The sequence below is a fragment of the Aulonocara sp. 'chitande type north' Nkhata Bay genome, linkage group LG12, assembly GCF_057382095.1.
Source record: "Aulonocara sp. 'chitande type north' Nkhata Bay isolate Kocher_YH1m ecotype deep benthic linkage group LG12, A_spYH_male_GT1.1, whole genome shotgun sequence".
Lineage (NCBI taxonomy): Eukaryota > Metazoa > Chordata > Actinopteri > Cichliformes > Cichlidae > Aulonocara > Aulonocara sp. 'chitande type north' Nkhata Bay.
In genome coordinates, this window is record NC_141355.1 from 9,447,681 (window position 1) to 9,466,434 (window position 18,754).

The window sequence follows — 18,754 nt, forward strand, 5'->3', positions numbered from 1 at the left end:
TGCTTATTGTCCAAAACAATGGTGAATTTCTTCTTTGAATCATAAGTGTATTTATGTCCCTGTTTATAGGTTTAAATGCGGTACTGGTAACTGAAGTTGCAAACATCGGCAGTCAAACACACCATGTATAATGTTCCTGAAACAAACATCGTGGACTCAAAAGCTTGGGCAGCATAACAAAGCTGAACAAAGCAGAACCAACCAGTTTGCCCTCAACTAGCAAAAGTAGCCAATCAGGCTCTGAGTTAGAAGGTCCATGGCCAATCAGCTGTGAAGACTTGTTTCTCCCATTTGGTGCAGTCACACTCTGCTGCCCTTTACAACACCTCTGGGCTCCGTGTGCTCTTCTGGCAGCCAGCACTCTGCCAGCTGGAATAATATTATGTAATTGTTATTGACATATTGTAACTGGGAAATGATAAGCAAGAAAGTTCTCCCCTCCTCCTCTGTAAAATTAACAGCTTGTGACATGCTGGTGGGCTCCATGAAGAGTCAAGCTGACAGCTGAAGTCAAGAGGGTTACTTTTCAGCTCCACAGAGCAGGGCTTAGAAATAGTCACAGCTATTAACAAATGTAATACTGCTCTCTGTTGCTCATCAATATTAAGCTATGCAAGTCACATTTATTACCTGCAGCGTTAAACGAGACATTACTTATCCCTACCTAGTTGGATCCCATTTTTGCTTTCATAACTACCAAAAGTCTTTGTGGCACAGATTTAAGAAGGTGCTGAAAAAATTCCTCAGAAACTATGGTACGTATTGACATGACAGTCAATATGGCACAATCTCCTGTTTCACCGTATCACAAAGGTGTTCTATTGAATTGAGATCAGTCACCAGATCTTAGTGAAGTCATTTATTTTGCAGTGAAATACACGTCCAAGAAACCAGTTTGAGCTTTATGACATGCTGGATTCAGTCATAGGAAGATGAGTTCACTGTGGTGATAAAAGATGGATGTGGGCAGCACCAATGCTTACATAGGCCGTGGTATTTAGATGGTGCTTAGCTGGTATTGAGGGGCACAAACCATGATAAGAAAATATGCCCCACAACACTGCGCACCCACCACCAGCAGCCTGAACCTTTGATACAAAGCTGGATGGGTCATTGTTTTCATGCTTTTTACATTTAATTTTGACCCTACCATCCAAATTTCACAGCAAAACTAAAGATTTCATCAAACTAGGCTAAGTTTTCTCAATCTTCTATTCCCTTCACAGATAGGACTGAAAGCTGGAATTGTTGTTCTGCTGCTGTAGCAGTTCTAGTTCAAGCTTTGTTAGGCTGTGCGTTCGAAGATGCTCTTCTGCTTACTTTGGTTGTGATTATTTGACTTAGTCTTGTCTTTCTGATCTGTGGCATCAAAAAGCCATTTTCAGCCAGAGACCTGCTGATTACTGGATATTTTCTGTCCCCTTAGTCTTCACATGGTTATGCAGGGAAACCCCAGCAGTTTTTGAAATTGTAAGGCAGGCTGATCTGGCACCACAGCCAAAGCCAGTCCCTGTCATCGCTATTCAGAGGCTCAGTTTGAACTAAATGGCTAAATGTGCTGACTTGCTATCGGCTGATACATAGTTATATTGTTTGATAATGCAATAATGCAAATTGTGAAATTACCTTTCACAGTAATGCAACTCTGCTATTGGCTTACAGTTATTTCATTGTGATTTTTTTTATTGTGAGTGGTGGTATGTGTCACCTCAAAAGAAATTAGAACTGTATATACTGTATATACTGTACAATAAGATTGTACAGTATTCAGTATAAGAATTTTTTACCCTTAAAAAGGCTGGAAAACTTTTTTTGAACTTCGTTTATAAACTGTATCTGATAATGCACCTTCACAAATGCATGAACATAGTTTAAAAATGAACTGATGTACTGAAAATGTATTCATATTACCTTTCATCACTCCCATGTCCAGGGTCTTTCCCAGCTGCTCCAGGAGATCTGCTCTGGCAGCGTTCTTCTTGTGCTTTTTGCCATCATAATGTTGCTGAGCCATGCCAGGGTTGTTGAACCAGGCGTTGCATAGCTGGCAGTAGCGGTCTGAGTCACGGCGCTGTCGTGGGGAGGTCATAGGAGATGCTTCTGGGGAGGTCTTAACAGGACTGGGGGATGCCTCTGAAGGTAAAACAAGAATGATACAGATGTCTCTTGGTGATCTAGTGATAGTTTTGTAAACAAAACAAATCTGCTAAGACACTACTACTTTTTAAATAATCTCCTTTACAGCATTTTATGTAATCTGGGAACCCCTTGCCTTATACAAAGCAGAAAATTTACATATTTGACATGACCACAGTACGCGACTTGACAGAGATAGAGCCCAGCAAATTTATTGTTGCGTCAATTTTTTCAGCCAATATTAACAACTCGCTGATCTATCGGTAACGACGTTAAGAATGATTTATAGAGAAGAGAGAAACAACGCTCAGCCATGAGTGTTGATGCTGCATATCTTGTCCACCAGAGGGCACTTTGCAAACAAATATTTGAGTGCCACAAACAAAGTAACCAGATGACGTGAATAAAGTCAGACAAGACATAAACAAGTAAAAAAGTAACTACACTTGACTTAAGTGTTAGGGAAATTTGATTGTGCTTTTTTTTTTTAAGGCTAATAAATTGGCATTTCAGGGTTGGTATCAGTTTGAAAAATAATATATTGATCAGTCTCCACAGTATCCGCCTCCAGTAAAGCATAATCACACTCTGATTTAATATTATTTCTAGGATGCTTTATGATAGAGTGTCCAGGACATTTGTCTAGCAGCCCACCAGTTTTACCTACAGTCTTTACTTTCCATATTTGGCTCTTCACGCAGATAAGCTGCATAAAATTACTATAAATACTTTCTTACACTAAGTCTGTGAAGGTTCTCAGTCATCCAGGTCATCAGAGTCTAAGGCGCTTGGAAAGAAAAGCGTCTGGACTTCTTCAAGTTTCCTTGAAGACGTTTCACCTCTCATCCGAGAAGCTTCTTCAGTTCTAAGAGCCATTGGTGGAGAGTCCCAGATTTGAAGCCCTATGGGAGTGTCCGCAAGAGGGTCATGGACCCCCTATTGATCCTCTACCTAATCACACGGGCTAAAGTGTGAAAACAGGTGTGGGTTACAACTAGCCAAAGTTTCAGGTTACCCATTGTGAAACCTAGCCGCACCCTATCATGTGATTTACTGAGGTCATATGGCCCGGGATGTGAGTGGGCAGTAAGGCGTCTGGGAAGGATTTTAAACTCTCCACCAATTACTCTTTTGAACCGAAGAAGCTTTTCGGATGAGAGGTGAAATGTCTTCAAGGAAACTTAAAGAAAACCAGACGCTTTTCCTTTTCCTTTCCAAGCTCCTTAGACTTTCTTACACTAAGTTAACCTCAAATTTCAGAGAAAGAAGTATTGTTGCTCATTGTTAGAAAAAAACTAACAATGAGCTTTAATTTCATATTTTGAAGAAACAAATACAAAGCAAAAGCAATCACAGTGACTTGAGTAAAAGATTGAAACACCAGGTCAACTTTTTTGTGTGTGTAACAGCTTTAAACGTTTGGAAAAAATAAATAAAAATAAGTGTAAAACTCAAACAACAAAACAAAATAAATACATAACCACATATCAAATTATCTTCTAACTGAGACTCATAAACGTAAGAAGCAGATCTGAACTATCTAACTAAGCTGTCAGTAATATGAAATCATTTCCAGTGGTTACGAAATGAAAAAGCTTGTGATTGTTCAGGGGAAAAGCACACTCTGACTCTGATGAATTCACTCTCTTACTTCAGGAGAATCTAAAACACTATGGGGGATTTTATGGTTTATTAAAATGGGACCATTATGTTAGGCTTAACTCTCAAACCATTGGTAGCTTGTGGGCTAACTACTAACCTGATCTGGCCTCACAGTCAAATTTTCATCTTTATTATTCATGCATTTTTGTCTCAGATGAAGAAGAGGCATGAAGAGGTACTACAGCTTAAACAGTACTCTAAGGTATTGCCATTCGACAATGGGTGCTAATTTGTACCCATGTGGTTTTGATTCAAGGACCACTTCTGATTCTTGGCAACATTTTTTAGTATAAAGTTAAAGAATGACTATTTTTTTGAAATATTATTATTTAATAAGTTGAAACAGGGAGGCATTTGTAAAATACTTGCTTGTTCTTACTGAACCCTTGAATCTTCTTTCTCTCATATCTGCCTCAGACAAGCAGACAGCAAAGCAAAGACTGAACCTAAAACCTTCTTCCTGAATTTTGCCCAAATGCTTTTTATCAAGTCTAAGAGTTAAATCAATATGCTAACTTGTTTGTTTACTAGACCCCAAACAGACTGTCTCCTCAAACTGCAATTATTTAAACCAAGAAACACCTTTTAACTTCTTGGGTATATATTTACCTTTTTAACACTGGGTACACTGTACCTGTATGGATACAAACAGACTTTTGACATTAGTTGTCATGGACTGACATAACTGATAGCAAAACAAAACAACAAAATTTAAGGACACAAATAATAAGAACAAGGTGTTCTCTGTGTTTCTAAACCATAACTTGATTTTAATGTCTGACATGACTTTTAATGCTTTTGAAATCCAGCTAATTTACTTGGGTTCTGTATGATCATGACACTTCATGTCTTTTTGGCTTATGTCAAACAGTAAACATAATGTATAAGTCCTGAAAAGGTGCTGTGAACATAATGGTGATATAATAACCCAAAATGTCACATTTTTGCTAAGACAAATGTGAGAAACTATAAATGCTCAGGAAAAACACTGCCCAGGAAAAAAATACTTTAAAATGAGCTACATTAGCAACACTTTGCCAGCTTTTTTAAAGAAAAGATTTGTAGCTGGCAGACAGAGCACAATGGGACGGCTTTAATGAGCACTCATCAGCGGCAACGTAACTGTGGCTGTGCAAGTGTAGCCCTCTGAATAACAAGCTGTTATCTCCATTAGATGCCTAAAGAGGAAAACCTAAATTCTACTTGGCAAACGGAAGAGAAGCCAGCTCTTCTTGGGGCTGCCCACTTGTGCCTTCACGCATGGATGACGGCATTAACCCCCGAACGAGCAACGTGCTGCAACAAGCACTCCCCAACACGAAGAAGCCCTATCAGCTTAATCAGTTTTAACGCTCCACTGCACAGCTCACCCTAAGTCAACATTTAGTTTTGTCCCATTAGCTTCCATTACACCAGTCAACATTTCAAAATAGCAAAGTCCAGTGAAAAACATGGCGGGAGAGAGGATGTATGGAGCCTGAAGTGTCAGGACTCGCTGTCTGCTGAGCACAGCTGGCCCTCAGTGAGGCCGTTTGCATCACACTTTACATTCAGTGCTTGGCTCATTCGCCGCTCCACAGCAAAAGGATGTTATGTAGGATTTAAATGTTGGACTTTACGGTTATAGAATGACCCCCACTATAATAGGCCAATGTAAACTGTCAGACTCAATTTAATCCCTGCAGCTGCTTTTGCAAGCAGGTCAGAGGTCAGCAGCATAACAGCAACCCTGGAGCTGAGAGAAATGTAACGCCTTGCTCAAAGAGAGGGGATTGCATTTCTGCAACCCAAATATAAAGACTACTAGGAAATCTATAGGCAGACTAATGCAGCCTCGGATTAAAGCAGGAAAAAAAGCTCTAAATTTACGAAGAACTAAAAGCGTAATACTCAGATGCAACACTCCCCCAAAAGCACAGCTCCTGGTATCATAACATTCAGGCGATTTCCAGACACAGTGATGACAGAATGAAAGAAGTTAGAGCGAATGGGAACTCAAAAGAGGTTAAATGTTTACTGTTTGCTGAGATAAAGACGTGAGAGAACAGAAAGAAGGTTAATTATCCTCACAGTACACTTCTGCACTCCAGACTGTTCAAAGAAAGTCAGCATCTCAAATATTGTTTTAAAGTTAATACAGCATTTTTGGTAAACATGTTAATTATCACTACAATGCTGTCAACATCTCTCAAGTTGTTTTATCATTTAAATGGAGAACAAAATAAAAAGTCCATGAGAAGCAGTGCACACATATTTAATTGAACACCTGTATGTAGCTAATGACTCTGCAGAAAGCCTCAGGATCTGCTGACCCCACTCTATCACGACTTACCACTAACAGTTGAACATGGAAAATTTAGTAGTAAGGAAATTCAAAACTGGACTTTTGCACAGGTAGCATCTTATTATAATACCACTCCTGAGAGCGAGCCGTTCTTTCAAAAATGTTTGTAGAAGCAGTCTGCATTTTATACACCTGTGGCCATGGAGATGATTGCCACATCTGAATTAACATCTGATTTAGATGCAGGAGTGAATTTACAGTGCTTCAATCTGCCCACAGTTGCTGCTCATCTGCAAGCTGCTTTTCAACCCACCTCCTCCTTTCACACCTCCCAGCACTGGGCCGTACCACCAGATACAAATTATCGCAGATAGAAATGTCAGCCTTGTTTTGACTATAGTGGTCTTGACAGATTTCTGGTAAGTGGCTCTTAGATTTCTGTTGCACGTCAAACAGTGTTGATTATTCGATTAAATTTATCGCATGTGAAAAATTCCCAAAAGAGGAGAGACTCTGGAAAAATAATTTGCTGCAAATAGTCAGGAATTAGAGGGGCATGATTATATGGCCTAAGCAAAGAGTATTTATCATCATCAGTGCAGCCTCTCCATATAGTATCTTCCTCCAGCAAAGCATAATCACACTCTGATTTAATATTCTTTCTAGTAGGCTTTATGACAGAGTGTCCAGGCCATTTGTCTAGCAGCCCACCAGTTTTACCTAAAGTCTTTACTTTCCATATGTGGCTCCTGACTCATAACACACTGTGTTATTACAGGATGGGTCTTTGGCATCAAATAACCCAGCAGGCACATAAAGGACTGAAAGCCTTTCCTCCCATTTAGAGCATCATTAAATCCACACTGTCAAACACCCCTCTGTGCTTTGATTGAGGATTCAGTTCACTTCAGAAGGCAGGGGTCGTCACCATCACTAAGAGACAGATGGCTTCAGCTTGATGTGGCACCTGCTGTGTAAAGGACACTTTAAACTCAATGAAAAGGGCCCTGCTTCTCAATGTTACAGGTTTAAGTATCATCTGGATAAATATGGAAAGTTTTTTTCCGCAGAGATAAAATCGAGAGCTGAAACATTGCGCTAAGCACAGAGAGCGCAGTAAAAACTACTATCTGGGAAAGTAGCCTATTTTTTGTAGAGACTTAATGATTTTGACAATGATGTCTGAAAAGAACATTTTTTTAAGAGACAACCGAGTGAATCATCTGAGACTGATGGTCTTGCTGTATCAAGTCAAACAGACAGTACACATGCCACATTTCATACTAGCAGCCTCGTAGCTGTTTAGTCCAACGACACACACATACACACACACACACACACACACACACACACACACACACACACACACGCAAACACACACGCACACACAGCAGCTGTTTATTGGCCTGATAGACCCTCTGCTGTCTGCAGATCCACAAGAGGGGATGCTACACAGTGGTAAACATGACTCTGGCCCAACATTTTTGAGACTTGTTGACATTAAATTCAAAATGATATAGTTTTCTTAAAATGGTATGTTCTCTCAGTTTACGCATTCGATATGTTTTTTATGCTCTATTGTAAATGAAATGTGGGTTTGTGAGATTTGCAAGTCCCTGTGCTTTTTCTGTCCTAACTTTTTCAGATTTTGTAGTTTGTAGTTTGTAGGTTCAGATTGTTAAAACGAGCATGCAGGTTTACAGAAGCATTTTCAGTGTCAGCTGTTAACTTGTACAGTTTTTCTAATTGAAGTTTTATGCTAGAAAAACTGTACTTAAGAAGCTTGACAGTAAAGCAGGATGTGGCAGAGCTCTGCAGGGTCTAGTTTTGCAGGTTTACTCACCCTGCAAACACAGAATTTAGCTCTCAAATCCACTCTTCTCTGTGTCTGTGTTTCTCTCAATCCCAACCAATGACAGCAGATGGCCCCGCCCCTCCCTGAGCCTGTTCTGCAGGAGGTTTCTTCCTGTTAAAAGGGAGTTTTTCCTTCCCATGATCACAAAGTGCCTGCTCATAGGGAGTTGTTTGATTGTTCTTACAACCTGACAACATAAAGCACCTTGAGGTGACTGTTGTTGTGATTTGGTGCTATATAAATAAAACTGAATGGAGAATCGAACCGAACTGAATCAACCAGTTATTTAAAGACTCAAGACACGAGCCGTTGCCAAACTCAAATAGGCAGGTAAATAGGTTTTGGGAAACAGTTATTAAGGGGCTGTGTACAACAGATAAGGACAGATAAAAGAGCAAGTGGGCTATCAGTCATGTAAACCTATAACACTGATACCAAGATGTTAGATAAACCCAAAGTACAGTTGGATTCAATGCTTGACAGATGCTTTTAATGTCAAACTCCTGATAACAATAGAGGCAAACTGCTGATCTCACCAAATTAATAGAATCCATCCTCTGGGCACCACGAATATGCACTCACCAGCCACTTTATTATGTGCGCATGTGTAACTGTTCATCAGTGCAAATATCAAATCAGCCAATCACCCGGCACTTGACCATGTCTACATTTAGCCATGTAGACATGGTTAAGTTGATCTGCTGGAATTCAAACGGAGCATCAGAATGTTCAAGAAAAGTAAGTGACTCTGAACGCAGCATGGTTGTTGTTGCCAGACTGGTCTGAGTATCTCAGAAAGTGCTGATCTGCTGGGATTTTCCTGTAAAACTATCTCTAAGGTTTACAGAGTATAGTCCGCGAAAATATCCAGTGAGCGGCAGTTCTCTGGATGGAAAATGCCTTGTTAATACCAACGGTAACAGGACAATGGCAAAAGTGCTTTGCGTTTATAGGACAGGAACAGTAGCTCACATAACCACTTGTTATAACTAAGTTATGCAAAAGCATCTCTGAATCCACAAGCCATGCAACTTTAAAGTAGGTGGGCTACAGCAGCAGAAGACCATGGCAGTTTCAACTCCTTTCAGCTCAGAAAAAGGAAAATGAGACTATGCTCTCCTAAAAAATTGGATGACAGAAGACTGGAACATGCCTGGTGTGATGAGTTATGATTTCTGCTGCAACATTGTGATGGTAGGGTCAGATTCTGGTATAGAAGTGCAGCTGTTAGCACAAGCTTGCACAGAAATGCACAGAAAGACCTCAGCTCATCAGCTGGGATATACCTGTGTGAGGTTTGCATGTTTTCACGACTGCACAGGGTACGTGTGCAATCGTTCAGGTTCTCGCCTCATACTCTGATTTCCTCCTACAGTCCAGATTCTAGCCTGCTGTGGATGTGAGAGTGACTGTAGTGACCTCACACCATATACTCCAGCCCACTGCCACCCTCAATGAGATAAGCTTTTAAGAAAATGAATAGATAGAGTTGAGGTGTTGGATTAACCAGAGATCAAGGGAGAAAACTAGCCAAAAATCATATGAGCTCCTCTGGTGTTCATTTAGACAACAGTGAGAGTCGGTTCTCACTCCTAAGTTGTCACATGCGAAGGACCGATTGGACTTTAACCCCAGTTAAGCTCAAGCACCATTTTCAGTGTGCAGGGTAAATCCTGTGAAGTGGGTGTAAACAAAAAAAGCAAATCAAATGTAAAAAGTGATTCAAACAGTGAAAAAACAGCAGCTTAAAACCGAATGGAAAGCACAAAGCTCAAAATAAAACACCTGAGGAAAACAGACACCTCCATGCAGGCTTTTCTGTGGACACACTCATGAGTCATTTTTAGTCACATTATTCTAATTTAGTCACATTCAAGAGTCACACATTGTATCACCGTTCCTCTTCCCCACTGTTTTTCTTTCCCTCTTTCTTTCTCCCTTTTCTTTCCCCCAGTCATGTCTGTCCCGTGTGCAGCAAGTGAAAATAAAATAAAATAAACAATAAAAGCAAAGGTGAATCAAATAGACCAATACGGCAAGGGATGGTCCATTTGGTAAAGTAAATCCGTTGGACATCTTTCTTTGCCTTTGGACAATAATTCTGATGGCAAAAGAACCAAACGGGACAGGCGGGAAAAAAAGAGTCACACATTGTGCTCAGCCTGCATTATGAACAGCAGTTTGCTCTAAGCAGCCATTTTCGCACACTAATATAAATACAATTCATACATTATACATCGTAATTTGTTTGGGATTTTTTCAAACATGTAGGAAGAGCTGGGAGGTTTTGGTTTTTGAGGTTTTGACACCACAGTTAAGGCTTTTGCTGTTTGATGCTGGCTGTGTCAGCTTCCAGTTTCAAACTAATTTGGATTTATTTATGCAGCTCTTCTGCTGCTGTTTGTGTGAACACTTCTTTCATTACTGACCAGCTTAGTAAGAGAATACCAAGAATCCATTAAAAATAAAATGTACAGCACAGCAAGGCAATCCTTTCATCTGCTCAAAGTCGAAGAGAAACACACTTCCGTGTTTTCACTAATGCAACAATTTACTTTCAGCTGAAGCAGAGTGTCTCATTTTGCCCCCCATGGCATTTCTTATAAGCAGACAGAGAATCAGGGCAGTGTAGAAATCTTCTAACTCTTAAAACAGAGTCATAAATCTAAAGAGATTCCGCTTCTGTGAGAAGACGGGACCAAAGTGCTCCAAATCCATTCACTGACCCTTTCCTACAATGAGGATCCCTGCTGTGCTTTCCTTCACCCCTCCACCCTCTCGGAATATAAACCCTGCTGACATGTACCACTTATAAAATGTTTTCTCAGATTTTCCTTTTGTCTTCAAAGAGAAATCTCTGAATGGAAAGCAAACAACACATCTTCATACTTGAAGTTAATTATCACCCTCTGTGCACTGCGGACAATTTGTACTTTAAAATGCTTTAAAGTGGAGGGGAGGGGGGGGGGGGGGGGGGGGGCACAAGTGTACTAAGCCTGCTGCATTTGAGACAATTCTGAGTAATAAACACAGAAGACTTGAGGGCAAAGCTGCAGTTTGTGCAATTCAAAGCTTGGTCCATGTGTTTGGAAAGGAGGCTTGGTTCCCATTGCACTTGGAATACAGGCGGAACCAAAGACATCCTTTAACTAAGGGGTGTCAAAAATAAGACCTGGGGGCCTGAATCAGCCCACTGTCCCACTCAAAGGCTTTGAATATGAAATGTAGTAGAGTGCATACATTTTGAGCTTTTAACTGTACTTTTATATGTTTTACAGATTTTCCACTTTGAAATACCTCCCGTATGGTCACTCATATAACACCAAAGTATTTAACAGATAAAACATAAAAATTAAATGGTAGAAAAATTACTTTTTTTACTATCTACTACAGAATTGTGTTATGTTTGTTTCTGAAGTGTGTTCACAGTTTTAAAAAAGATCATTTTCTGTGAATTAACCACGTTTTTTTATTCATGTAATTTTACATTTGCCATATACAAAAACGGAGACACTGTTGAAATTGCATTTTTTAAAAAAAATTAAGACATTTAAGACATCTTAAGGATTAAAGACCAGTGTGGGCTGTATGTGGGCCACAATGTAAAATGAGTGACATCCCTGCTTTAAATGCAACAAACAATAAACTGCAGTAAACTTTACTGCAGCCTAAAGCTGATGCTTAAATTAGCTATGAAAAATGTAAAATATTCTCTGGGCAAGATTATTTTTATAACTAAAGTAAAAGAATATGTGAATACAGCTGCTTAAGTTTTATCACATCGTCCTGCAGCTGCTGTGAAACATTTGAAGTCAGGCAAAGTAAAGCAGGAGGCCACAGAAGGTAACAGACGGGTCAAATGATCCGACTCGGTGTTGCATTGCTATTTGGCTGTTTGAAGATACAGAAATCTTTCCTTTCTCCCACAGTCTGCGCTTTAAAGAGGGGCATTTTAAAATGTGTGCCGCATGAAATGAAACAGGCAATTACCATCAGTGCCACTTCTCTGACATTCTATGGACAGCAAACATAATTACAAGTGTAAATTGTTTAAAGCATATAGCGGATTTTCTATTCAGCTTTTCTGTATATATTTATATACATTAAACCCACAACAATTCTTCACTCCATCTCTACTCTAGACTGCAAACTTGCATGTGAGGATGATTGCTTGGGCCTATAAATATCTTCATCATATCTGTCATTTGATCTGTAATAAGATGCCACAGATATCTGACCTGATTAAAGCAAGGCTTGGGGTTATATGAGATTATATTCACATAGTTTAAAATCAGGATATTCTAGGAGTTTATCATCCTTGACTCTATAAGTCGTGACAGCAGTTTATATCTGGCAGGCATTACATCTGATATTGCACAGATATCAGCTATAGATAACACACAGATAACAGCGAATAAGCAGAATAGGGTAGAGCAAAGACATAGGGAAAAAAATATGTGTGTGTTTGTTTGTGTCAGCATATAGAGCAAATTTAAACAACCACTGTAAGCCCTTTACATTTATTTACAGGTAACTTTTGTTTCATGGTGACTTCACATTACTGACATCACCGCTCTGTCTCTCGATGTCAGCACTATAAACCCAGTGTGCTGCTGAGTCCACCTCTGGTTTAGTTAGTTCAGCAGAATGAGAAAGGCTTCAGGATGGAAAATTAAGTTTTTGAGTAACCCTTGCAGGATGTTTTCTTTTTTTTATTGCCTTTGTTAAAGTTGCTGATGTTGTTCTATTTATTAAAGTTAATACATCTTGTAGGGCAGTCCAAACAGAATGACTAGGTCACATTTAAGAAGTATGCCTAGCAGATGGCGAGGTAACTAACCAGATTTACCAACGGGTTGCACCAGCACAAACTGGTTTAAAAACAATTACTGTCAGTACTTACAGAAACACTGCAGTTAGGAAATTGTGTGCAAGAGGTGGGAAGATTCTTTTGGAAGGTTTTTTTTTTATAGGGTGAGGAATACACACAAAATGATTTACTACCATTTGTGACACGCAATTTACTGCTAACTAAACTGACAAAAAAACACATCTTATTTTTTTGTGCAAGCAAAGTGAGACATTTCTCCATCTGTGCCAATTTAACTACTCCTACATTTGCTCAGTGAACTCAGAGTCTAGACCTAGAACCCAGAAAAGAGTCGCACGATACCAGCGGCAACTGAACTTCTTGTAACTCTTCAACTTTTAGTGCCGGGTTCTTTCCAACATACTGTGATTCAGCAGCAGGAATTTCACAGCCCGTGCAATGGGTTCACCACAAAATTGCTGAAGTGCGGAGAGAAAGGAGGAATGGTGACGTTGACTTTGTACCCAATACCGAAAATAACCAAGCCCTGGATGGACGTCGATTGATCAATGCATTTACATGAACAAACTCTAAAAACACACTTTTCTTTAACTAAGTTTTTATTACAGTCAAATTTAACCGTTAGAAATCCAGGACCATGGACAGCGCACAAGGGTTTTGCATTAGGCTTCATGCACTTTGACAGTAAGTGAGCTACAGACAATTACCAAAGCCTGTTTTGATTATAATGACTCTACCGTACACTGTACGCCCTATATTTATATGCTTTTCTGCACCTGTCCGGTTAGTTTACTGGGAGCTGAATATCATTGCTTAGTTTGCGACCTTGCTCAAAATTGCTCTGCTCTTGGTAGATTGGGTATGTTATATTCAAATGAACTGACAGCACATGTGTTAGAAAACAGCATTATTTCTGTAAATCACCCGCAAAACTAATCACACCTGTCAGCGCTGTCTGGGGATTTGCGCTCACACAATGCTTTACCACAGTGACTTTCTAACATGCTCACAATAACACTACTGGCATTTATCAAGAGTTTTAATAAATTGCCATCTTGTCCCCAACTCCCACCCCTAAAAACCTAACAACACAGAAAAATAATCTGGGTTTTGGCACTAGATAAAAGGTCTGCATATGACGAAAGTTATAATAGTTAATTCATAAACGTTGTTGCTGAAATGGTTGTTTCAAACTCCATGCAAGAAAAAGATGTATGTATGAAAATACAATTTAGTTAATCAAATGTAATGAAAATCTTTTGTTCTAGTGCTGATTACAGTCATTCAGGACTTAATAATTATGACCACATAATACGGCTCTCTTCACGTGTTCCATTCTAATTGCTCCACTTTCATTTTGCTCTCAAAGCAGAGCTGCTGCAACACAATGAAAGTGAAATCCATCAAATGCAAATGTGTGAATGTCTAAAATGCTGCAAATGCTTAAAGTGTCCCATTAGATAGAAACAGCAGGGAACCACAAGGCAATATAAAAATACAGGAGCTTTAAATGTTGCTGTTATGATTCATGCAGGCTTGCTGTTGATTATATGTTAACAGACAAAGACATTTAAAGTCTTAAGATAATGTCCCCAGTTAAACGTAATGGAAGGGGAACAGCTATTTTACAATATGAACAATTTAACTCCAGATTTCTCTAAATCACTTCTCGGTAAATCAGTGCAGGAGCAAAACAGCCCCACATTAAGCTGCAGATGTTAAAGGAAATGCAGCTCATGCAAGCTATTGTGCTTACGACACAGACGATGGGAAACAAGCCAGAATTTGGAAATAGCGACTGAAGAAATACAAAAATAAACGTGGCTGTGATTATATAAAAGTACTAATGACAGATCAACGCTCGTTTAGCCTGCCTCCGCTCTAAAATAGAAAGCGTATTGCAATACATTGCAACACCAGCAGTTCATTCAACAGAAAATGTGTGCAGCTGAGCATGATCTATGTGGGTCAGTGGAAATATTCAAATTTAACACAACGGTGCCCAAGTAAAAGGGCAAGCAAGGGTTACTGGTTAGCTTATAGAAGCTTTGTGTAATTTTGTGCCTGCAGGTAAAGCATTAAAGATTAATTTCAACTGTCAGATGAAATTCTCGCATCTTCAAAAAGTTTGAAATTGAGAACAATCGCTTACGCAGGACTTTTCCGTGTGTGTGTGTCTGTGACTAGAGATTGATGACAGTGCATTTCTCGAATGTTCATCGTGGGTTTTGAATAGCCATTTTGGGCACAAGAAGATGATGTACAGCATCTGTTCAAAGGCAAAAATAACATCAAGTAAAGTTTATGATGCTCTCCCATGATGCTATAAATTCTTATTAGTGTTATTGGAGGCTTTTTTTCACAGCATGTCCTGTGTGGACACCAAAGTCAGTGCTTGGAGAGCTAGAAGTTTTTGCAGCTGTATGCTGGCTGACAGTCGGCAGAACAACAACGCATCCCGAGAGGCAACTGGATCAACAGAGTCGGCTGATGTGACTTATGCAGAAATCAATAGCTGGGGCCTCTCGGCACCCTGGATTTATCTTTATGACATTATGTATTTGTGACAGATCTGAGAGGATTTAAATTACACTTCCACAGGATAAAATAACCTAAGCTAACATTTCTTTTATTTCAGCAGGACTGGAGTTTTTTGGGTAATGAAAACTCAACATTTTACTAATAGTTTCTTTTTCTTCTGATGGTTTGAACCCCTCTGTAATGAAACAGACACAAATAAAAAACAAATTCACTGTGCTTCAGGGTAATATATGAGTCTAATGTTAATGGAGCAGTTTCAATTTCATTTCTGTCATTTTCACACTAAAAGAGATGCAAGAGAAGCACTGAATAAGTGATTTTTTTCAGTGATACAAATGATTCCCCAAAGATGGATGTCAGCAACTTCAGTCAACAAAACTTAATGTGTCTGTCAGGTGGAGAAGAGGTTCCATGGTGTCCTGGTACTTTGTTGGATGTCAGTGCGATTGATAGCTGTGCCTCCCCCTCTTTTGGCTGAGACGGTTCTGCCTCTGTTCTGAACCATTGGCCACAGATGGCCTCGTTAATGGCTATGTCTGTCACTGACATGTGGCAGAAAGAAAAGCAAAGGGTGCTGTCTGAACACTACATCAGAATTTCTCAGCAGTGACAATATCTCTAAAGTACAACTACAACCAAACAGTCATGAAGTCCTCTGAAACTAAAGTCAAGGTATCTCTTTATTTCTTTGGATGTTTGGGCTATTCAAGTCTAAACAGATATAATTATGCCATTTTGAACTGTCTGGGGTTTTTTTTGCATGGTGGTTAGAAGTATTGCCTCAACAGCAAGAAGGTTCAAATCCACCATCTGGTCTGACTCTGGTCTGCATGCTGGGATAGGCTCCACCCTCCCAATGACCCTGAAGTGAATAAGAGTATGGATGGATGTTTCCAAATGTTTCCTGTTAAACCTGAATCATTCAAATTAAACCACCAAACTAAAATCATGTCTATCCCCAGTTTTTTACATCATTAATCAGCTGTCTGCAGTCAGTGTGTAATGTATATTAACAGCATAGTAGATGCTAGACATAGACATACATCTTCATCTCCACTGCATTACAACTGCTAATTTTGTTTTATTATACTGTTTAGTTAATGTTAGATGTAGGCTATTTAAGGTTAGAAAACATCACAGTCTGAGATAAAATACACAATTTTTCAACAAAAAGCCCTTTGCTTTACATGAACTTCTTAATACAACTGGTAGATATTTCCTTAAATAAACACGGCTGTTCTCTGTTTATCACTCATCACAGTAAATGAGAGATTAGAAGATAGACTGAGCTACCTGCTGGCGAGATATAAAGGAGTGAAAACAGCCAATAATGACCAACAAGATTAGATCCAAATCAGGATTAAATTTAAACCTTTAGGATCTGAACATTTAGGCACCATGCTATCGTGTAATGTTATCTGAAAAGTCTGTGCAGAACTTTGCTGAATGCTCTTTACCCAGCCCACAGAGTCATTCTGTGTTTGTCACTGGATTGTAGCTTTTAGTCCCATCTGTCTGCTCAACCTGTCCCCCACTAACCAGTCTTGCCAGTCTGCCCTTCAGTCACAGTGCCCTCTGGAACAGTTCAGCTAGTCTGCTCTGCCTTTGGACTTGCCTGACTTGTCTTGATAGGCTTTGTGCCTGAGGTCTTCTTCCCAGTTTTCCAGCCAGTAGCCTGTCCTAACTGTCCCCAGTTGTCTGATTTTCTTGGATTTTTGTGTCCTCATGCATTTTTAATCTTCTTCTGTTTTTTTTCCCTGGAAACTTTCCCTGGGACTTTTTTTGTTTTTATTTTCCTTTTTTGTTCAGCAACACTGTTTTTCTTCATCTGTGAGGCTTTGCTACCCCCTGTAAGTTTTCATTCAGACTTTTTGTTCTTTATTCAATCTGAGCTCTTAGTGCATTTGGGTTCACACTATTCTACTTTAATCAGTTTTACAATAGCAGGAGGGAAATAACGTCCTCTATAAATATACCAGACATTTCCAAACAAAACATTTATATTTTTGTAAATGGATTTTAACCAAAAGTCTAATTATTTATTTATTTCCATTCTTTTCATTTAAGTGTCTAAGAAGATGTCAGAAATAACATACTGCATACATGTTACATGTTACAACCCATCAAGCACCACACGTTAGGTAGATTTTCTATTTGGAAAGTTAAATCTATAAAGGCTGTAGACAGCAGAGTGGATGATGATGATGATGATGATGATGGTGAAGATCAAGACTTCTTGAGGCCTGATTTCATTAACATATTTAGAAATATGCTTCACATATTGGCTTCTTTATGGCTGAATTCAGCATTATATCATATTACCCCCAATGAAATATATATAAACAAATGTATAAGACACAAAAAGCTGACTTAACAGTTTGCCTAATAAAGAAATGAGCTTAACAAGTGGATTTTTTCAGTACCCTTGGGCGGTGAGTCAAAAAGTTCATTTCAGATACTGTTTCTTGCATTTCAGCACCATGGAGATGTGAACAGCAGTAAGGACGAGAGACAAAACACACTTCAGTGGTATTTACTGTAAACAGACAATACAATTAGATTGACTATATATGAACATAGGGAAATGCCATGTATGGACTCTGTGATCACAATCTGCATCCCAGCATCCTGAGAGGTGAAGTTCATGCCATCTTTGCTGAATTATTGCAGAACAAAAGAAAAGCACATCCTAAACAGATCATATTTCCAGAAATCTGATGTTAATGTAACTTGTTATTTTTAAGTTATGCTTAAAAAGGCTTAGAATGCTGAGAAAAGTGTAATACAAATGACTTATGTGAGACAGAATGAAAAGTTATTCTTTAGCAGTATAACTGTGAACTTGACAGGAAAACTGCACTGAGAATTTACAAAAACTCTGTTTGGCATCAAGCTTTTTTTCAGTGACTGCCTCAGATCCTTAATATTTGAACCAGCTAAGCATGAGCAGCAAGAGATCAATTTAGATCCCGAGAATAAAAAAGCACAGAGACCACATGTGGAAACTGGGCTGTCAATGCACCAGAGGGAAGTGCCACTATGCAGCAGCATTTGGTGATCACTACCACAGTTTCGAGAGCTTTAATATTTCGACCTCACTTAAATCATAATCTGTCCTGCTATTTTTTCAGTTCACAAACACAATACAAAGAAAACGCAACTTGCCGTTGGCCTGAAGTAAAACAGAGGACCTTTCCATTACTTTCAAATGTAAATGCTGTTCTAGAACTGCTGCGGTGAAAGAAATTATTCTATTCAGGTTTTTCAGCCAGAAGGTTAAGTCAAACATAAACTCAAAGACAAGAGGTTTCTGTGCCAATCTACGGATTCAATCCTCCCACTTTGGAAGGGGAAAAAGGCTGCAGTGCCTGAGGCAGCACTAATGCTGGATAAACTCAGGATGGTCCAACAATGTGAGGCTTCAGATAATACCACTATAAAAATT

At 39.2% G+C, this 18,754-nt stretch overlaps 1 protein-coding gene across 1 annotated transcript in view; it reads right to left on the reverse strand.

Annotated features, from left to right (window-relative positions):
- The window catches only part of zmat4a (zinc finger, matrin-type 4a), a 150,933-nt gene that overhangs the window by 45,287 nt on the left and 86,892 nt on the right, over positions 1–18,754 (reverse strand). The window contains exon 5 of the mRNA XM_086313468.1: positions 1,912–2,133. Coding sequence (XP_086169594.1) covers positions 1,912–2,133 — 222 coding nt within the window. The remainder of the gene's footprint in view (positions 1–1,911; positions 2,134–18,754) is intronic.